At 44.0% G+C, this 22,169-nt stretch overlaps 2 protein-coding genes across 12 annotated transcripts in view; one reads left to right on the forward strand and one right to left on the reverse strand.

Moving 5' to 3' along the window:
• LRP2BP (LRP2 binding protein) lies at nt 1-20,434 on the reverse strand. Of its 5 annotated transcripts, none has more exons than XM_070068377.1 (11): nt 20,298-20,427; nt 18,147-18,226; nt 15,673-15,754; nt 13,620-13,746; nt 12,427-12,539; nt 11,170-11,283; nt 6,038-6,180; nt 5,847-5,952; nt 3,649-3,872; nt 2,741-2,915; nt 1-128 (listed from the first exon to the last, which is right to left on the reverse strand). In XM_070068377.1, exons 3-11 carry the CDS (start codon nt 15,715-15,717, stop codon nt 63-65), a joined length of 1,113 nt encoding a protein of 370 aa, XP_069924478.1. In that variant the 5' UTR covers nt 15,718-15,754; nt 18,147-18,226; nt 20,298-20,427; the 3' UTR covers nt 1-62. The 5 variants fall into 5 exon arrangements, with proteins under 5 accessions (XP_069924478.1, XP_051689171.1, XP_008248892.1 ...); XM_051833211.2 differs by lacking the exon at nt 20,298-20,427 and adding an exon at nt 18,740-18,876; XM_008250670.4 differs by lacking the exon at nt 18,147-18,226 and having other exon boundaries at nt 20,298-20,434.
• Nucleotides 19,818-22,169, forward strand: part of ANKRD37 (ankyrin repeat domain 37) — a 4,377-nt gene continuing 2,025 nt past the window's right edge. For 3 of the 7 annotated variants that reach the window (XM_070068375.1, XM_070068374.1, XM_008250640.4), the window contains exons 1-3: nt 19,818-20,140; nt 20,425-20,734; nt 21,833-21,924. In XM_070068375.1, coding sequence (XP_069924476.1) covers nt 19,818-20,140; nt 20,425-20,734; nt 21,833-21,924 — 725 coding nt within the window. Of the gene's footprint in view, nt 20,396-20,424; nt 20,735-21,813; nt 21,925-22,169 lie in introns of all 7 variants that reach the window. The other 4 variants (XR_011386314.1, XR_011386315.1, XM_070068376.1 and 1 more) reach the window with 3 other exon arrangements.

The raw sequence follows: 22,169 nt of genomic DNA on the forward strand, positions 1-22,169 counted from the left end.
CATAAAAATGCAGGTATTATAGGGTGTTAGGATTGCTGGTCTTTGTTGCAATGCACTGTTGTCTAAATTCCTTGGTGAATGAGGAGGGAGTAGAGTCCATCTGCCAGCTCCGGATTCAGGTGACAAGCCTGCAAATCAGAGTCAGTTATTTAGAAAATTCTAATTGTGTGGATCCTTCCTTTCCATTTTCTATTTCATTCGTTTCTAAGAAAAGTATAGTGAACTTCAAGGGAAGTGGTTAATTAAGATACATTCTATTCGGATTTCCTAATTGAAATAAGGAAATTTCAAATTTGACCTACATAAAATACTTAAAATAACCATGTTGTTATCGTTTGAAAGATAAAATTTTATCAGTGCCAAGAGTAAAGGGAATTTAAGCACTGAGGCTAGCACTGATGTTATGAATTATTGAATAAGGAAAATAAAAACATTCACATTTGGCCTCAAGCTTGTTGTGATCTCATTATGTGCGTGGCAGCATCTATAATAATTTTATTTTAAAATATCTAGTTGCTTTTATTTTGCCTAAAGCAAACAGTGATAAGGTGCATAATTCCTAAAATGTCAAGAATCTGGGAGAGAGACCAGAGGTTATCTCATCCAAAACTAACTCATGCAGAAATTGTCCCTTCCATACCCACAACAATCAACTAGGTATTTACTTAGTTGCTTCTAGAGGCAGGAAATTACCACATTATAGAGAAAAGTTGGTTTTGTTTGCTTCCTAAACAGTTCCATTAGAAGATTCTTCCATATGCTAAACTGAAGTTTCCCTCTGAGTGTCATTTAGAGCCACTGAAGGATCCTAGGAGAACACACAATGCTGGTTTCAAAGAAACTCTAAGAGGGAAGGTCGTTGGTGGAGTCACCCAGCTGTGTCGCTGAAGCAGAGGTGAGAGCAGGCATGGCTCTGCTGCCCGGGGCCATGGTTCACCACCTGATTCCCCACCCTTTCTCAGAACACACCATCATCGTCTGTTTTCTTCACCAGTAGTGCCTTTCCCATAGGGCACGTTGTCAACCCAGTGAAAACCTTTCTCAGGACCCCCTCTGCCCTTCTGCTGTGAATGAAACATTCTCAGTTTCTTCTTCCTGTCTCCTGTGACATGATTCCGATCCTTCACTGGATGGCGGTCTCTGAATTTCCTCCATCGTATCAGCATCCTTCGTAATATACAGCGGCCAAAACTGAATACAGGATTCTCGATGTGGTTTGTCAGTGCAGAGTAATGGGGCTCTTCTCTCGTATCTATGGAAACAGCTCTGTGTTTGCCATCTTTTTTTTTTTTTTTTTTTTGCCATTTTATTCAGATGGATATATGCTACATATCAGGACACTTTTGACCCTGGATTTTCTCTAATTATGTTTGTTTGGGAAGGATACTAAGGATAGCATAAAACTTAAAAGTGAGATCACCGGGAAATTGGAATAATACAGCATTCAGATTTTTAAAAAGTTAATAATGATTATTAGCCACTCAAATAAAATGGTATAATGGCAAATACCTCAAGGGTCATTTTTTGTATATTGTGTACTGTGTGTCTTTATTTATGTATTTAAATGGGTTTGATACTCTGAAAATTTTAATTTCAAACAAAATACACACACTGGAGTCCTCTTGGGAGCTTCAACAAATATGCTCGTGTTTCACTCCCAGGTAACATGGTTTAATACTTCTGAAATAAGGCCTGGACTTTAACATATGCAAAAGATCCCTAGGTGATTTTAGTACTTAGACATGTCTCCCACCCCTGACTTTTTAACAACTGCTTTACTTTTAGATGTGAAAATCTGGGATACAAATATCACGTGGATTAAAACAAAAAGGCATATTTCAACTGATTACTTCAAAATAAATGAATATTTCTTTTAAATCTGGCATATGTAATGCATTAAAAAGCCTTTTTAAAAAAAACTACATTTAATCAAGGACTAGAATGAAAATACAGGTTCATACTTTTTCTAGGTAAAAGATGAATTTTTTGGCTTTGAGGTCTTGATGCTGGGCTTTAGGCTGTAGATATGACAGTGTAAAAAGTTAATGAAAAATAGAACTAGATAAGTTTATTCTTATGCAAAAAAATGAAATCAGTGCCAAAGAGTGATCCTCAAAAAGTTCATAGAAAATGTATATTATGAAAAAACTGCATGGATTTCATTTTTTTTAAATTATGTTTGAGGAACAGACACAGATCACCCATCTGCTGCGGGTGCACTCCCCAAATACCTGCAATGGCCATGGCCAAAGCCTGGAGGTGGGAGCACCATCCAGGTTTCCACGTGGGTGGCAGGAACCCAACTGCTGTAGCCATGACTACTGCCTTGCAGAGACTACATCACCAGGAAGCTGGAATCAGAAGCTGGAGCTGGGACTTGAACTCAGGCATTCTGATGTGGGATGTGGCATTAACTGGTGGGCTAAAGGCTCGTTCCTCAAAAAACTGTTGCACCAAAATAAACTCATTTTTGATTCCGCTTTCCATGAACTTTTTGAAGTTTTACCCATGTAGTAGCAGAATGAAAGAGAATAACTTGCATCAAAATAAGACTTTTTATCTCATGAGCTTAATTATGTTAAGAATCTAACAAAATTGCAATCTTACAACCTCTGTAGACAGAAATTATCTGCATAGTAATTAAGTAGGAACAAATACTAATGCATAAAGTTGTTCAAGAATCAGCCAAGAGCCTAACAGTTTCTACTGGAATCAATTTATAGTTTGCTCTAACGCTTACTTTAGTATAATAGTGTTTAGCAGCTTTTTCATCCTTTGCAATCCCCAAGCCCAGCTGCAGACACCGTGCGTGGTAGAAGGACGCCATGGCCATGCCTTTGCCAATGAACTCCGGGAGACAGTCAGTAACCTGGGCTATCATGGGGATGTCGTGAACCTCATCGTAGTCAGCAATCCTGGTAAGACATTAAATTTTGAAATCAAAAAGACAAGAATAAAACATATGGTAGACATTGTCATAATAGTTTCATTTAAAAATTTTTTTAAGATTTTATTTATTTATTTGAGAGGTAGAGTTATAGACAGAGAGAAAGATCTTCCATCCACTGATTCACTCCCCAAATGGCTGCAACAGCCTGAGCTGAGCTGATCTGAAGCCAGGAGAGAGGAGCTTCTTCTGGGTCTCCCGCACATGTGCAGGGGCCCAAGCACTTGGGCCATCTTCTACTGCTTTCCTAGGACATAACAGAGAGCTGGATTGGAAGAAGAGCATCCGGGACATGAACCAGTGCCCATACGGGATTGCCGGCGCTGCAGGCAGAGGCTTAGCTCACTATGCCACAGTGCTGGCCCCTCACTGAAGTTTCGTATTCAATCTGTATTGCTTTGCCTTGAATTCGCCCTTTCCAAAATTTGGGTGCTACCAATGTGATGGTCCTAAGAGGCAGGGCCTTTATGAGGCGCGTCCCAGTCCCTTGTGATTGAGATCCAGACCCTACACAAGAGCCTTCCCTGCCGCCTCTGCCAGGTCTCCAGGGGACGCAGCCCTGGTCGGATAAGCACACTGTCCAGGGCCTCCATCTTGGTCTTCTCAGACCCCAGAGCTGCGAGAAGTCGATCACTGCTCCTTTTAAATTACCCAGTCTACGGCATCCTGTTACAGCACACAACAATGACGAAGGCATTCACCTTTTGGAAAAGGCAACACACTTTGTAAAAAACTTCATCTTGTAGTAATACTCCACGAGATTCCCTTGAGCGTAGACATTGCCACGCTCTGCTGCTTCTCGTAAGCAATACAAGGCAGCGTCAGTGTCCTGGCGGATGCCCTGGCCGTAAAAGTACATGAGACCAAGTGCACCCTGGGACTCCAGATTCCCATTGCCGCATGCTTCTGAATGCCAATAGAATGCCTAAGAAAAAGCACAAGTTCATTTTATTTGTTATCGACAAAATTAAATGATACAAAATTGCCAAAAGAAAAACTCTTACTGTTCCCCTCTAGAAAAACAGTTCTAGTTCCTTCCAGCACCAATCCACAGGCCTTGGAGGATGCTAAGGTGAGTCCCTCTGCTGCCTGCCCACTGCCGGTGAGATCACAGTTCAGAATACAGCAGGGGAGGGTCGGCTGTCCAGGCTTCAGAGTAAGGATGGAGAAGGCCTAGCAGGAACTAAGTGTGGGAGAGGCCCGGAGGCACACCTGCTAAGAGGCATGGCAGGAGGGAAGAGCTACTGATGTGGAGGAAAAGGTGGGGCTCCCTGTGGATCTCAGACGGAAGCCGTCAAGATCACTGACCCCAGGATAAAAGCTGGGGGTTGTCTCTAGCACCCGCGCTTATGCTCAACTACAGTGAAGCTGAATTCATTTAAAAAATGGTTTCCAAGCGGCTGCTCGGTTATCTGAGGTTGCTCTTAGTTAAGTGTCTCTTACAAAGTGGACATAAACTCCTTTTTTTTTTTTTTTTTAAGATTTATTTATTTATTTGAAAGTCAGAGTTACATAGAGAGAGAAGAAGAGGTAGCAATGGCCAGAGCTGTGCCGATCTGAAGCCAGGAGCTTCCTCTGGGTCTCCCACATGGATGCAGGGGCCCAAGGACTCAGGTCATCTTCTACTGCTTTCCCAGGCCATAGCAGAGAGCTGGATTGGAAGTGGAGCAGTCGGGACTCAAATCGGCACCCATATGGGATGCTGGCACTGCAAGTGGCAGCTTTACCAGCTACAACACAACACTGGCCCCAAACTCCACTCTTACAAGCTGGACTCGGCCCCACATTCCCTCTCCCTGCAGGATTTCTGAGAAAATGTTTCCGCTATTTGATGATTAAAGAGAATACATTTTAGGGCCAGCATTAGGATAAGCTGCTGCCTGCAACATCGGCATCCAGTATTGGAGCACCGGTCCAAGTCTCAGCTGTTCTGCTTCCTAGACAGTTCCCTACTAGAAAACAGGAAAACCCTAGAAAAGCAACAGAAGATGGCCCAAGTATTTGTGTCCATGTGGGAGATCTGGATGGAGATCCAGGCTCCTGGCCCAGCCTTGGCCGTTGCAGCCATTGAGGAGCAAACAAAAAATGACTCTTCCTTTCAAATAAATAAATCTTTTTTAAAAAGAATTTCTGTGAAAATCTTCAATGGATTTAACTTCTAAGTAGTTCTTAATATATTTTACTTATTAGTACCACTTATTACTTCCTGAAATCAAAGGTACTATTATTTGGGGCCAGTGCTGTGGCACAGTGGGCTAAACTTCCACCTGCGGTGCCAGCATCCCATATGGGCACAGGTTCAAGTCTCAGCTGCTCCACTTCTGACCCAGCTCTCTGCTACGGCCTGGGAAAGCAGTAGATGATGGCTCAGTGCTTGGGCCCCTGCACCCACATGAGAGACCTAGAAGAAGCTCCTGGCTCCTGGCTTCTGTCTGGCCCAGCTCCGGCCACTGCAGCCATTTGGGGAGTGAACCAGAGGATGGAAGACTTCTCTCTCTGTTTCTCCCTCTCTCTGTAACTCTATCTCTCAAATAAATAAATAAATAAAATCTTTAAAAAATGGTACTATTCATACTTAAAAGTATTTGGGCCTTAATTTCAAAATTCTTTTTTTTTTTTTGTTTTATAGTGCAATACTTTGTATATGTAGCTTTTTATAGCTATACAACACATACATGATCTCCTTTGGGAGCGGTCAGGATGGGAACATTTATAGATAAGCAAAAGGTGTGGACTGACCTTAGCCTAAAATGTAGGCTTTCCTTATCTTTTAAAGAAAGATAAGATCTATATCTATTCAAAACTATGCACTCATTCCTATTTCTCATTCAAGAAATACTGAAACAAATATTAATATCACCGTAATGCCACCATGAAGAAGAAGAAAGAGAAATGCTACCTTTTCTAACTCTTTAGGTTCTTTTGTTGAGTAATACAATCCGAGGATGCTCTGGGCCTTCACACTAGCTTTTGGATTTCCGTTGTCTGCAGCAAACAGCCACAGTCTGAAAGAGAAGGCAAGAAAGTCATTCTTGGATTCTTTGTTTCAGCATTTCACAAAAACAAAGCCTTACTCGCTGCCGAGATTACCTTTCAGCTTCCTCATCTGATCGTGGAACACCTTTGCCTTCATAATAAGCCCTGCCGAGGTTGTAAGCGGCTGCAAATTGTAAGTGTCTTGCTCTGGGACATGGAGAATCAAGAATTTTCTTCATGTAGTCCACGCCTTTTTCCTTCCACAAAAACAAAAGCACAAACAAACAGCCCGAGTTTTTCATCTTACCCCAACTGTGTTCGCCTTTTCATGTGATGTGTAATATCATGAATTTCTATTCATGGAGTCTGATTGTTCTGGATTCTGCTGGGCTAGAGATGAGGGAAGCATCTGTAACATTCTCATCTCATCAAGCATCCCCAGGAGCTCTGGGAGAGAAATGTCCTCCATTTGATTGCACTAAGTCTCATATGGGTTTCCTTCTTTCTCTCCAGCCCTCCACCTTACAGTCCTTACTCAAATTTATCCCAGTGCGAAGATAGCCATAATGACGTCCGTATTTATAGCTGTCTGAGTGCACGTGTGGGCCCCTAACAAATACTATCTTCCCTTCAAGTCTACTTTCACTAACTGCTCAGTGCTCATTTTCACCCAATATACCAATCTGCATCGGATATTGCTACACAGTCGCAAAGCACAGATGTTCTAACCACTAGCAAGGAAAGAATTTCACTTTCCTCCAAGAAATCCATCAGACACAAACCTTCAAATGTCTCTCACAAGAAGAAAATACTAAGGACAGATACACTTTAGGCACCCTCCCATCACACTCAAAGTGCTGCTGCCGGCCAACCACCACGTAACAGCTGAGAAATTAGGGTCTCTTACTGCTGGTGATTTCCAGGTTATACAGATTTATTTCTGTAAATACTTGAGTGGGTGTCTACATTGCCCACCTCTCCCCCTACCCCCCGCCCAAACAGGTAGTAGGAGGGAATTTAAGGTAACAGCTGTTCAGTGAAGTGGTTGTGCAAGTCCTCCCACAGATGACAATGATTAAATCCGGATACAGCACCAACAAGGACTTCAAAGGTACTGTGAAGTGTGCGAAAGCATGCAAGCTAGAGAAGAGATTCCTCTTCAACGGTGCAGCTGGGACCCACAAAGCTCAACAAATCTCAGGCAAGAGGGGCATAGGAAACCCTTTGCTAGGCACTCAGCACAGCCACAGCCACACTGCTGAAAGCCAAAGAGAAAGACGACAACACAAGTGGAGACTGACTTCTCAGGAGACACAATGAAGGCCTAAAGATTTCTGAATGACGTATTTTTAAAAATGTAACTAGGAAAACATCAAAAGTACAGGCAAATTGGAGGCATTTTAAGATACTCAAGCTTGGAGGTAATTCACACATGCAGACTTGCTCTACAAGAAATGCCCTTAGAGGAAGTTCTTTGGGCTGAAGGGAAGTGGGAAATGGTGCCAGGTGGCAACTCAGGTTGAGAGGAAGGAATGGTGAGCACCAGAATGGATAAATAGGTAGCAAGTGTGAGGACACACACATAAACACGTCCCGGTGTGTGTGTTTATACTTTCAACTTTTCAAAAGCTTTGTGAGTACAGTAAAAATCGTAACTGTGCTTTGTTTTGGGGTGACAACAAACATAAATCTATACAAACAGCACCAAGGATGGGGGTGAGTAAATGAAAACACACTTCTGCAAGACGACTCTGTTTTGCCTGAAGTAGTCCAATGTGAACTCTGTGTAAACTCTGCATACCTTACTCTCTAAAGTAAGATTTCATAAATTTGAAATAGCAAATTTATATTAAATACTTATACCCCATACCTCTCTGTAGTTCTTTCTGGACTCTCCATTTGGTTGTTCTGATCTATTTGTCTATTTCTGAATAAATACCACATTGTTTTAAGTATTACACATTTAGGCCGGCGCTGCGGCTCACTAGGCTAATCCTCCACCTTGCAGCGCCGGCACACCGGGTTCTAGTCCCGGTCGGGGCGCCACATTCTGTCCCGGTTGCCCCTCTTCCAGGCCAGCTCTCTGCTGTGGCCAGGGAGTGCAGTGGAGGATGGCCCAAGTGCTTGGGCCCTGCACCCCATGGGAGACCAGGATAAGTACCTGGCTCCTGCCATCGGATCAGCGTGGTGCGCCAGGGCCATTGGAGGGTGAACCAACGGCAAAGGAAGACCTTTCTCTCTGTCTCTCTCTCTCACTGTCCACTCTGCCTGTCAAAAAATTTAAAAAAAAAATAAAAAAAGTATTACACATTTATATTGGGCTCTTTAGTGGTTTGAGTCCCTCTCCCTTTGTTCTTTCTTTAAAGTTGGCTTATTGTATATTTGATTTTTCTTTTTATTTATTTATACATTTATCAGAAAGGCAGAATGACAGAGAGAGAGAGAGAGAGAGAGAGAGAGAGAGAGAGAGAAATTTTCCACCCACCATTTCACTCCCCAAATGCCCACAACAGCCAGGGCTGGCCCAGGTGGAAGCCAAGAGCCAAGAACTCCACCTGGGTCTCCCACATGGGTGGCAGGGACCCAAGAACTTCTGACATCTTCCACTGCTTGCCCAGGTGCATTAGCAGAGAGCTGGCCTGGAAACAGAGTGGCAGAAGTCAAACTGGCAGTCTGATATGGGATGCCAGCAATGCAAGCAGCAGCTTAACCTACTGTGCCACAATGCCACCTCCATTTGCTCTTTCATATTAATGTTACGAGCAGTTGGCCAAGTGCCATAAAAAATCCTGTCTCTAATTTGAGTCTAATTGCATTAAATATATAAAGCTGAATCTGGAGAGGACATAGAGGAAAATGTAGAAATAGTGTCTCTGGAAAACAGAGGCACTGACAAATAGGGGACAATGCCCAGTAAGCCTGGAGACTATGAAATACATAAACCAATGCCAGCATTCCATATTGGCACTGGCTCGAGTCCCAGCTGCTCCTCTTGCCTTCCAACTCCCTGCTATGGGCCTGGGAAAGCAGTGGAAGATAACCCAAGTACTTGGGCCCGTGTACAGACATGGGAGACCTGGAAGAAGCTCCTGGCTCCTGGCTTCAGCCTGGCCCAGCCCTGGTCATTGCAGCCATTTGGGGAGTGAACCAGAAGATGGAAGCATTCTCTGTCTCTTTCTCTCTCTCTCTCTCTGTAACTCAGAGATAAAAGGCTTTAAAAAATATATTTATTTGAAAGGCAGAGTTAGATAGAGGCAGAAGCAGAGAGAAAGAAGTCTTCCAACTGCTGGTTCACTCCTCAGACAGTCACAACGGCCAGAGCTACACCAATCTGAAGCCAGGAACCAGGGGCTTCCTCCAGGTCTCCCACGCAGAAGCAGGGGCCCAAAAGGGCCATCTTCTATTGCTTTCCCAGGCCATAGCAGAGAGCTAGATTGGAAGTGGAGCAGCTGGGACTTGAACTGGTGCCCATATGGGATGCCAGCACCTCAGGCAGCAGCTTTACCTGCCACACACCAGCCCCAGAAATAAATCTATAAAAAAAAGTCAACTAAAAATCATAAATAACAGAGAAAACTGTAATAGTGATCTCTAAATATCATAATTTAGCTTATTCTCTTTCAAACATGCCAAAATAAATAAGGCTTAGAAATACACTATTATTGATTGCAGTACAGCTATTAAAATGATATACATTATGTTTATTTACAAGGAAGAACATTCAAAATTGTTAGGTAAAAATAAGATAAAACACCATTGTATTTATAGTGTGGTCCTTTGTTGAAAAAGTGTGTGTGTATGTGTGTGTGTGTGTGTAGTTGTCCTTCAGTGTCCCTAAAGGACTGGTTCCAGGAATCGCATGGATATCAAAACCTAGAGGTGCTCAAGATGCCCTTACATAAAATGTTGTAAAGCAATAAAAAGAAGTTGCACGTCTTCCTCTATACTTCAAATCATCTCCAGATTACTTATCAAACCTAATACAAGGTAAATGCTATGTAAATAATTGTTTAGGAAGTAACGACAAAGAACAAATCTGTACATGTTTAGTACAGAATCGATTTTTTTGGATATTTTTATCTGTGGTAGGTTGAATTCATGGATGCGGAATCCAACTGTAAATCTACATTCATATATATACATGTATATGTGGATTTATATATAATTTATGTGCATAGATAATACATGGAAGATTATATATTAAAGTAATAAGTATATATTTGAGAGTAGAATTTGGAGTGATTCTATTTTTGCTTATTTTCTTATTTTTATCAATGTTCATGTAGCTTTGGAACTACATGTAACTTTAAAAATAAAGAAAAGCATTTTAAATGGAAATATTATTGACAGCTAATGATAGCAAGGAACATTTTTCAGTGGTAAATTAGAGAATTCAAAAGTTCTAATTGATCCTTAGAGATTCAAATTGTGCAATGAGAAAAGTTCACGTCAGAATGACACTGTAATTTCTCCGCCAAATTATCTGAATTTCCCACAGTACTTCTAATATGATATTCCAAAATTTACAGCTACAGATGTGTTTACTCTTTATACAGTATATAATAAAATCCACTTTTACTTGGGGTAGTTTATTTGGCATAAATTGCTATATTCTTTTCATAAATATTTTAGCATGTCAAAGATTCTCTGCTGTTAATTATGAGAACCATACTTAAAATAGGAATCTGAAACTTTTGCCCTTCTTCCCCTCAATAAAGTGAATTCTCAGTGGTAGAGCTGTACGCTCCAAAAGAGACAAACTGCCCTAAAAGCTGATGACCAAGAAGCCGCTGAGATGGTTATTTCATTCTGACTACCATTTGAACAAAAACAAACAGCAAAAAAACAACTCCATATGGAAGGCATTCCAGCAGAATAGCACTAGTTCACTATTAGCATACAAGAGGAAATTATTGGAAAGATTAAGCAGTTCTCTAGCATTTGGGGGTGGAGCAAAGTAAACATCAAAAGCTCATGTAAAAAGGGGCTCATTCTTTTGTATAGCTGAACTCAGCCAAAAATCTGGAAACGTTAAGTTGAGGACAGATAAGGAGAAGTGGGGCAAACAGAAATTGACTTTGTTTTTTACATAAATATAAAAAGGATGTTGATGTCCTTTAAAATTTTAAAAAGTTATATATTATTAAAATATAGGATAAAGCTATACTAAAATATAATTTAACTTATATATAAAACAATCCATGAACAACAAAATCTTAAACACTGTGAACCAAACAATAACTTACAGCATTTTGTATGGTCCCCAGTCCATCATAATACATTACTCCTAGCTGGTAAATTGCTTGATGATCTTTCTCCTTGATTTCTTCAAACTGCTCGAGTGCTTCTTCATACCATCCCTATAAGCTCCCAGAAAATATGCAATTACTTTTATTACAATCTTAAATTAATACCAGCTGATGCACCAAGAGGCTCTTTGAGCCCCAGGAAGTAAGTCACATCCAAAGCTGGGCGATCACACTGTCAGCCACTACGCTATGCTAGCCTCAGAGTGGCAACCGTAAGACGAGTCCGCAACAGATATTTGTTTCCAGAATAAAGGAAAATACCACTGAACGTTTAGACAATGAGTAGGATATAGGTGCGTAACTGCCCAAATAGTCTATGGATCTTGAGGGATTGGAGACAGACCCTTTTCAAATCTGTCCCTGGCATTCTGTGAAGAACTGAAGTCAGAATGATGGTGTTTGCACGGTTCCTCTGGGTCTACCTCCCAGGCTATCCCAGCAGGTCAACAAAGAGGCCAATTCTCTCCTCTTTCTATGTAGGAACACAGAGGCAACTTATAAGTACTAGATGAGATCACGGTCTTCATTTTTATTGATATGAAAATATTTTTATGAATTATTAAATACTGTGAGACATAATATATTTTTAATTTATAGGATGAAAATGGATTTTATGCCAAAATGACTCCTATTAATGACTACCATAAATTTATTAGCTTGACTCTTTTTTTTTTTTTTGACAGGCAGAGTTAGACAGTGAGAGAGAGAGAGAGAGAGAGACAGAGAGAAAGGTCTTCCTTCCGTTGGTTCACCCCCGAAATGGCCGCTACGGCCGGCCAGCACTGCGCCGATCCGAAGCCAGGAGCCAGGTGCTTCCTCCTGGTCTCCCATGCGGGTGCAGAGCCCAAGGACTTGGGCCATCCTCCACTGCACTCCCAGGCCACAGCAGAGAGCTGGCCTGGAAGAGGAGCCACCAGGACAGAATCCGGCACCCCAACCGGGACTAGAACCTGGGGTGCTGGCACCGCAGGTGGAGGATTAGCCTAGTGAGCCGCAGCGCCAGCCTAGGTTGACTTTTTTAACAGAGGTCAGGTATCTCCTTAAGCTGGTGGAAGTATATCAAGAGTAAGCCCGCAGGTATATGTAATTTGAAAGAATTTTCATGGCATAATAATGTAAGGAACTCTATATGAGATTTTGCTATGAGGGGATCTAACAGAATTATAGGAAATAGCAACAAACAAAAGAGGATACCTCTTCAAAATAGAGTTGACCTCGTAGAAAATATGCGAGACCATCCCCTTTTCTTATCCTTTCCTTCAAGATCTGCAGTGCCTTATCCACCAGGTTAGCATGGCTATAAAGATCTGAATTTAAAAAGGTAAAAGTGTTAATAAACAGTAAGAGTTTTTTGAGCATTAAATTGTATAGAATTCATTTGACACTGTTAATACTAGTTTCATTCCTAGTTCTCATTCCTAAAACTGACCTCCTTAGCTCATGGAAAAAGCATTATCCTCAAAACAAACAAACTGCATTACCACAATACCTTATATAATTTAGAAATATTTATTGATTGGTTTTTCAAACTAACTTCACTGCAAGGTAGGAGTTCTAACAATGCAGTCTATATCCATGCATCAGATTTTTCTTCGGGCAAAGCTTTCTTGTGGGTTAGTTACATTCTTAATTTAAGTCTTAGCTAGAACTACTGTAATCGAATGAACAATCCCTAATTTTTTTTTTTTTTTTTGACAGGCAGAGTGGACAGTGAGAGAGAGACAGAGAGAAAGGTCTTCCTTTGCCGTTGGTTCACCCTCCAATGGCCGCCGCGGCCGGCGCGCTGCGGCCGGCGCACCGCGCTGATCCGATGGCAGGAGCCAGGAGCCAGGTGCTTTTCCTGGTCTCCCATGGGGTGCAGGGCCCAAGCACCTGGGCCATCCTCCACTGCACTCCCTGGCCACAGTAGAGAGCTGGCCTGGAAGAGGGGCAACCGGGACAGAATCCGGCGCCCCGACCGGGACTAGAACCCGGTGTGCCGGCGCCGCTAGGCGGAGGATTAGCCTAGTGAGCCGCGGCGCCGGCCCTCCCTAATTTTTTTAAAGTCTGTAGAATAAAATAATGGTAGCTTTCAATGCCAGCTTCAAGGAAAGCATGGCATTCATTATTCTCTTTAAAAGACATGACACCTGACTTCTCTTTTTGGGAGGGATGCCCCTCAGTCCTGTGAGTAAAATAAGGACCAGTACGGAGTTGTAAGACTCCTTGTTAATTTGCCACCAAATAAATGAAGTAGAAATTTCAGATTCTTGTAGGAAAAGTTAGAAAGGAGTGTAAATTAACCAAGTCCTTCAAAGCAATCATTCGCGAATTTCTTGTCTCGTTTGCTTTAGTGGTCAGAATAAACTTTTAATAAAAATAGTCTCCAAGGAAGATTAAATTTATACCAGTCTTCTTCTTCTTCCACTGGAAGAACTTTTGGTTCTTAGCAGCATGCTGAGATAAAGAGGCATAAAAGGGATTCTTGGGCAACTTTTCACTGATCAACTTCATCCTGTTTCCACAATGTGAATTCTGTAAACAAGAATAAAACATATGATAGTAGAAACCTTTCCCCCAGAAAAGTGCAAAAACAGACTCCATTCCTAGCTGGCACTCATTAAAAGCATCCTCCCTCCATCTGCTAGAGAGAGGAGAGCAAATTCCCAACTCTGACATGTCAAAGGTTCTTTCCCAGGAACCAGGACCCTCCCCAGCTCTGAGACAGCTGTTTCCCACATCTGCTTCCACAGCACGGAGTTAATGATGAGACCTGTTTGCAAGTCCTGCCTGGCTCAAGTTCATACAATGCAATGAGTCTGTTGCCTACCACCACTGCTACCATTTAGTGGGAATCAGGGATGCCTCCCGTAGATACAGCTCTTGTGCACTGGCACCTTCCTGTGTTCTTGTAACTGAACACCATCAGATTAATAATTTCGAATGAAAGCATCTGCCTATTTTACCTGGAACTATACTCTATTTTGGCTGTGTCATTCAGTTGTATCTTCTTGTCTGTATTGGATTGCCATGTTATAAGATGGATTGCAGCTGAATGGTAAATCAGAACCTTCATATAAAAAGCAGAGGCCGCCTCATTTGGGATGAAGGAGTCCAGGTTGGCCTAGGTTGAGGGTAGTTGAGGCAGCAAACTCAGTTGTTGCTATGCTTTTGTGTTTACTCCTTGGCATTCTACTGTTATAGTTTACTTTCACCAATCAGGAACAAGCTTCCAGTAAAGAGTCTTGATTGGTGATCAAGAAAAGAACTCAAGACCCTTAGTGTGATTGGAGAGCTGCAGTTACATAATTACATGATACGGAGCGGCGCTGTGTCCTAGTGGGTAAAGCTGCAGCCTGCAATGCCGGCTGCTTCACTTCCGAGCCAGCTTTCTGCTGTGGCCTGGGAAAGCAGTAGCAGATGCCCTGAGTCCTTGAACCTCTGCATCCACGTGGGAGAAGGGAAGAAGCTCCTGGCTTCAGATCGGTGCAGGTCCGGCCGCTGCGGCCATCTGGGAAGTGCAGCAGTGGATGGAAGGCCTCTCTCTCTGTCTCTCCTCTCTCTGCCTCTCTATAACTCTGACTTTCAAATAAATAAATAAATCTTTAAAAAAATAATAATTACATGATACTATTTTAGAAAATAAACCACTTCATTATAATTCAATAGACTAGGGAGAAAATCACTGAACTACTTTTTTTCTTTTTGACAGGCAGAGTGGACAGTGAGAGAGAGAGAGAGAAAGAGAAAGGTCTTCCTTTGCTGTTGGTTCACCCTCCAATGGCCGCCGTGGCCAGCGCGCTGCGGCCAGCGCACAGCACTGATCCGATGGCAGGAGCCAGTGCTTCTTCTGGTCTCCCATGGGGTGCAGGGCCCAAGCACTTGGGCCATCCTCCACTGCACTGTCTGGCCACAGCAGAGAGCTGGCCTGGAAGAGGGGCAACCGGGACATAATCCGGTGCCCCAACCAAGACTAGAACCCAGTGTGCCAGTGCTGCAAGGTGGAGGATTAGCCTAGTGAGCCGCGGCGCTGGCCTGAACTACTTTTATAACTTTGGAAGATTCATTTAATCTTTTTAGGAGTCAGTTTCCTTACCTATAGCTTAGACAATACGTAGTTTGAACTAAGGGATTTTTTTTTCCCAAAAGTCTCTTCCAAGATATATAAAAACCATTGATTATGTAATTCTCAAAATTTTATGGTTGCATTAGTGAATATAAAAATTCCTAGTGAACTTTAGGATGATGCACTATTAGGTAAGATATTTGGAAGAAAAACAATCCGAATAGGGTGATGCAGACAGCACCATCAGTTATTACTCAGGAACTAGAGGTAGAGGGTTTTTTCTTTTCACTGGAGACATCAGCCCAGAGTGCTACTAGATTCAGAAGGGCTAAGGAAGCACTGGGCATGCTCAGGAAGGGCATCAAAACGAACGAGATGAGAAGACAGTGCCTTACCTCATTCAAACTCACGCTGTCGTCTGCGGTTTTCGGACTGCACATGGTTGCTGCTGTGGCTTAACAGAAGCGTTGGAGAGGTCTGGAAAGTGAAAATGGAGATGCAGGGAGCATTCACAAGGAGCTGAGAGTGGCAATTTAGTTCTCCCACATGGGCAGGAGGAAGACGACGGCTTGCGCCCTCACTGCTGCCTTAGCAAGAAGCAGAAGCCACACAATCCACTATGGGACCAGGCGTCCTTAACTACCAGGCCCCCTAACGTGATTTTGTAACGTCGCAAGACTCCTGTAAGAAGTTAACCCCAAATTCAGTACTTTTTTGAGAAAATGAAAACTAAGATTGAAAAAAGCAAGAGAATAGGTTTATTTCTGCCAAAATCTTGGGATTTCTTATAAAATCACCATTGCAAACCTGACGACTGCTTGCATCATATGCTGTAAATTTAGAATATTCTGTAATAGAAATTGTCGACATTCGTTATGATACAGAATCTGAAAGAAATCTGATTTCAAAGTGAAAGGCGGGTGCAGTGGATGCTGATGGTGCCCTTCTTAGACCCTCCTGATGAGTTACTGCCCAGATCCCCAGCTGCTGGGAATGGTAAAACAGCTCAGAGCTGTTCCTTCCCTGTGGCTTTGTCCCCAGGCAAACAGGCGTTCCTTCAAGCTGGGATACTTTGCTTTCTCCCTGCAGACAGAACACTTAGAAACCATCCCCACCCCCCACCCCCCAGGAGAGGCAATCATGCGGTTGAGTATCCTGCCACATTGTTGTTGAATGAGTCAGAATGCAAAGTCCTAACTGGTCTTAATGTGGCACATTCTCCCAGTTGTGTTTGCAGCAGGTAACCTCATTACATAAAGTAATATTTCTGCACAAACAGAAGGTGTACTTTTCTTAAAAAGCAGTGAATTCCTTAAACTCAGTGCTCCTCTCTTACAATGAAGCCTTCTGAGCATACAGGAATTGATTATGGGCTCTTTGGGTCATTTCTTTTTAATTAATTAATTTTTTAATTTTTTTTAATTTATTTTTTGACAGGCAGAGTGGACAGTGAGAGAGAGACAGAGAGAAAGGTCTTCCTTTTCCGCTGGTTCACCCCGCAATGGCCGCTGTGGCTGGTGTACCGCGCTGATCAGAAGCCAGGAGCCAGGTACTTCTCCTGGTCTCCCATGGGGTGCAGGGCCCAAGGACCTGGGCCATCCTCCACTGCATTCCCGGGCCACAGCAGAGAGCTGGCCTGGAAGAGGAGCAACTGGGACAGAATCCGGCGCTCTTTGGGTCATTTTTGTAAGAACTGAGGGGCATGGGGAACTGGCTCAAACACCAAGTTGACATTTTGGCTATGGCTTTTGCCATGAATAATGAAGTCATTTATCTCTGATCCAGGAGTCTCCTATCTTCTGCCAGTATCTATGAAAACGGCTGGCTTATTAGTGTGAATCTTGGGCCCTGCACATGAAACTGTGGGCGATAAAGGAGCTCTCTCTCCTTGTTTAGCACCTAACAATCCACAATCATCATTCGTTAGCCTAGTGTAACCAATAATAGTTGTCTTTGTTAAACTTCAGCTCAGCTGTCTTTTAGGAAAACACCTGCTAATTAATACTGGACAGAACTAGGTAATGACCAAGATAGCAGACTGGAGTCAGTGTATTATATGAAATGATGCACGCTTGCTGACAACTTGTCAGCCATCTTTCAACATGTGACACATGTAGATGGATGGTCGGCTAATGTGCATAAATGGATTTTCCACACTCTTTTTCTTTAATCCTATCTTGTCCCATCACCCAGTTTCCCTGTCATGCCCCATTTACAGGGAGAATGATTTGGGATCTTTCCCCTTCACTTTGGGTCACATAAATACATTTCTCCTTTTTGAAAGACGAAGCTCCTGGTATTTGCTTTCTGTGGGAAGCATGGGAGCTCCCAACACATAGTACTTGACACTTCCTTTGCCTCAGGGTGAGTTTGTGTAGGCGCTGCAATTTGTGCTCTGTGCCATTGGAATGAAGTTGACACCTGAGTCCACACTCTGGTTTCGTGTGAGTACTGTCCCTCTGTCCTGTCTACCTCTCTCACTTCCTTTCTGCTAAGAGCATCCTCTTCAAATTGTCACTTGAACAAAACTGCCATCTTGGACTGTTACTAGGGAGCTCACCCTAATATAGACATATGGAACAAGCAGTATTTATTATGTTGCTAAAACTAGTGTAATAAAGGGCAACTTTCCTTCCAATAAAGTGTTAGAGTACCTGTTAAGTAGTATGCAAGGCATAGTATGTGAATTTTTCAATAAAAATATTTTATTGGTAATAATACTAACATTAGCCTAAGGATAATAATCTTATTTACAATGTTAGTGACAGAAAAGCAAGAACAGAATGATTTGAGAGTAGGGGGATTCTATAGACTGGAGATGTTAGATCTGCTTATCCGATAATTAGCCAAACAGAATCGCAGACAGTACCTGCCTCCTGAGAACAAGATGAAAACTAATGACTATCTCCCAAAGGTCCAAGCAAGTTATGACTCCTGTGTGGTTATGCTCTAGCAAGGATCAGAATGAAAACAAAAAGAAATTGTAAGCTTCTGTTTGGAATAGATTAGATCTTGGTAACTAAAAAGACATACATATATAGGGGAGGAATGATTAAGCCAATCACAAGGCTAAAAAACTTTGGTACTAGCACGGTGGTTTAGTGGGTAAAGCCTCCTCCTCCAACAAGGGCATCCCATATGGGCATTTGTTCATGTCCTAGCTGCTCCACTCCTGATCCAGCTCCCTGTTAACGTGCCTGGGAAGACAGTGGCAGGTGGCCCAAGTGATTAGGCCCCTACTACCAGCCTGGGAGACCGGAGAAAGCTCCTGGTTTCTGCCTGGCCCAGCCCTGGTGGTTGGGGCCATCTGGGGAGTGAATCAGCAGATGGAAGATCTGCTCTCCCTCCCTCTCTGTAACTCTTTCCAAATAAATAACTACATCTTTAAAAAATTAATTTTAAGTTAAAATATTAAAATTGAAGATACAAGATAATTTTCAAGTACTTTTTAAAAAACATTACCTTTAATGTAACTTTACATCTCCTGCGGACCACCTACTTCTGCTTCCATCCTCACCTGCCTCAGCACAGTCTGCTCCTGCTCCCCACGATTCTTTCATATTTCTTGGCCATTCATACTTCTTTGTTTAATGTTGGGTTTTATTTTTTTGGCTTTGGGTTTTGTTGCTTTATAGCTCTTGTTAGTAGCACACATTTAGATCTGTCAATTCACTTTTCATACTCAGGGTGATAATCTTCCTTATTACTGGAACATTGTTATTCTTTCATATTCAGTAACCCTAAATTTAAATGTTTTATTTTGTACGGTCATTCTACTTTATTAAGGCTTCTTTCTGTATTGCCTTCTGACGGATTTGCTACTCTTGATTGACTAAGAAATTAAACACTGGAAAAGTGTGCTTCCTAAATCTTGGATTGGTGCCTTCTAGTCTAAAAAAATTCCGTCGATATTTATTGGTATTAGTTTCCCAGGGCAGTTATAACGAATTATCAAAAACTTCGCCGCTTAAAGGAACAGAAATTTATTCTCTCAAAAAGTTCTGGGCTTGGAATCCAAACTCAAGGCGTCAGGAGGGCTCCGCTGCCTCCGGTCTGGGAAACAAACCCTGACAGTGCCCGCCGCCCGAGAGCCACTCCCCAGCCCTGCCGGCCCGGCGGCGCGGGGTCACGGCTCCTCCCAGCGGGAAGACCCCGAGGTCCTAACGGCCCCGGCTGCGGCTCCATCCTCCGTGGACTCCGCGGCAGTCACAGGGGCCCTCCTCTTGCCTCTCGGCAAGCTCCGAACGTGGACTTTCCCCCAGGCGACCCGCTACAACGGCTGGCTGGCTTCACGAACTCCCAACACGGGCCTGGCCCCACGGTCCGTTCAATGTCGGGGTGGGCTGGGGTTCCGGGTCACAGCCCTCCAACGCCCCGGGGCTCGCGGACCCCGGGAGAGGGCCGACTCTGAGCGCGAGGCGAAAGGACCTGTCCCTTCTCGCGGCTGGGGACTGGACGCGGGCCAGCTCCACGCGCACAGATTTCCAAAGGAAGTGTCCGCGCAGAGTACTTATAGCGCCTCGGTTTCCTGGTTACGTGCATGGAAACAGAAAACCAAAGCTTCGCCCGCGACTCCAGCTTCCCCAGAGGGATTAAAGGGCTGGGCACGCTATGTGAGACGTGCCAAACCGAGCGCGTCTCATGGCGGCCGCCGGAGCCCCACCGCTCCGACTCCCGCCCTCCCCGTTGCCGCCCTTCACCGCGCACGCGTGCTGCGGCTCCCGGGGGCCGGACGATGGCCCCGCCCCGAGGTGGGTGGGCCTTCCCCTCGGCGGCTGGCGAATCGGCCGGCGGGTCCGCGCTTGCTCCTCCCCTCTCCCCTTCGGTCTCCCCGGGTTCCGGGTTGCACGTGGCAGTGTTTGTGTACGTGCGGCGGCTGCTTGCCAGGGGGAAGTCCCGGCAGCTAAGGATTCAACTGCTGGGGCGCGGCCAAATCTGGGGTGCGGCGGCTTGGGGCCGGCCCGCTAGCCCCGGCGGTCTTTAAATTTTCCTGCACTGGGGCGAGCCTGTGCATGCTTACCTGCCAGTCTGCAGTGGGCGTCCCAGCTCTCTGCGCTTCCAGGGACTCCTCTCACCTGCGATAGGCGAGAAATGCTGTTGCTTGACTGTAACCCGGAGGTGAGACTCGGGCCCCTTTTGTCCTGCAGGCTTCCCGGATCGCTAGCGAGAGTGACAGCGGACAGACCGCCGGGCGCGGCGGAGTCAGCTTCGTCAGGGTTGGAAGGTTTGGGGAGCAGGAAGCTTTTCAACCCAGAGACAGCGCAGGACTGGAGAAAGGGTGCGGGATCTGTTTTCTCCCCGCAGGTGGACAGTCTGAAGCATTTGCTGGAGACGGGGGCTTCGGTCAACGCACCCCCAGATCCTTGTGAGCAGTCACCTGTCCACTTAGCCGCAGGTGGCGGCCTTGCTCACTTTCTTCTCTGGCAGCTGCAAACCGGCGCTGACCTCAACCAACAGGTAACTAGGTAACTGATTGTTGCTGTGAGCAACCCTCTCCTCCGCCCAGACCCACAAACGTGTCTCATACGCCGGCATACTCAGTGGGTTCAGTGGCGGCAAGCATGTCTGTGGCAGGGTTATCCCAACAGAAATAGAATGAAAACATGTATGTAATAAAAGCTTAGTAGCCACGCTAACAAAGGTAAACAAAACATGAAATTGATTTTAGTAACTTCTGCAACGAAATATTTCAGTATGTAGTCACTGTTAGGCACTGACTGATGAGCTAATTTACATTTTCTTCTCATAGGCTGCCTCAGTCTGGGTTCCTTTTATTCTTACAGTGTATCCCAATTCAGGGTACCACCTCCTGTATGCACATTAGTCAAAAAGGGCTACTGGCTGTCATCCTGGACAGCAGAAGACTAGTTCACTTCAAAATGACCACATTGCCATAGTCTCAGTATGACAACTGAAACACTTGTGAGGCTGTCCAGCGGCACACGTTTCCTACTGAACTTTCCTACAGCAGCTTGCGTATTCCATTGCATATTATTGTCTGGTGAATTTTAAATTAACTTTCTGACTTCTGAGGAGCTCTGTGTTGCTTGTAGTCACTTAAAGGTTAAGGTATGTGACTGCGGCTGCACATTGCACAGGTTTTCACTAATGAAAACTTGTATTAAAGAGCACACTAAGGGAACTTTATCAAGAATAGAAGTCCAAGGACCTGTGTTGTGGCACAGTGGGTCAAGCAGCAGCTTGTACCATGGGCATCCCATATCCGAGTACGGGGGCTTTGAGTCCTGGCTGCTCTGTTTCAGATCTGTCTCCCTGCTGATGCATCTGGGAAAGCAACAGAGGGTGGCCCAAGTACTTGGGTTCCTGCCACCCTTGTGGGAGACCCGATAGAGTTCCCTGGGAGCCATCTGGGGAGTGAACCAACAGATGGGAGGTCTCTCTTTCCATCTCCCATCTCTCCCTTTCTGTCACTCTGCCTTTCAAATACACAAATCTTAAAATCAGCCCAGTACACCGCAGTCCTAACTATCCCCCTCAGTTAGCTTGTTAGGACTCACAGAGGAACTTCTGGACAGTGTGTGTGTTGTCTTTCAGGATGTTTTGGGAGAAGCTCCGCTACACAAGGCTGCCAGGGTTGGAAGCCTGGAATGCCTTAGCCTGCTTGTAGCCAATGATGCCCAAATTGAGTGAGTATAAAATCAACAGCTTCCCACTCGAATTTTTCTTGGATTAAAGTCATCAGACTTCTCTAATTTTATTACATGGGCTTTATAAAATAATGCTTGTCTAACTGGTACCTATCACATGCTAACATGTGCTCTTAAGGGACATCTAGTAAATAATCAATTTGAGTAAAAGAAAAAAAAATGGATCCTGAGTGGCGGAGGCCAGTTCTGTTCTTGTTTTAGTTTTGGAAAACCCTTCTATAGAA

This window comes from Oryctolagus cuniculus, chromosome 2 (assembly GCF_964237555.1).
Source record: "Oryctolagus cuniculus chromosome 2, mOryCun1.1, whole genome shotgun sequence".
Taxonomy (NCBI): Eukaryota; Metazoa; Chordata; class Mammalia; order Lagomorpha; family Leporidae; genus Oryctolagus; species Oryctolagus cuniculus.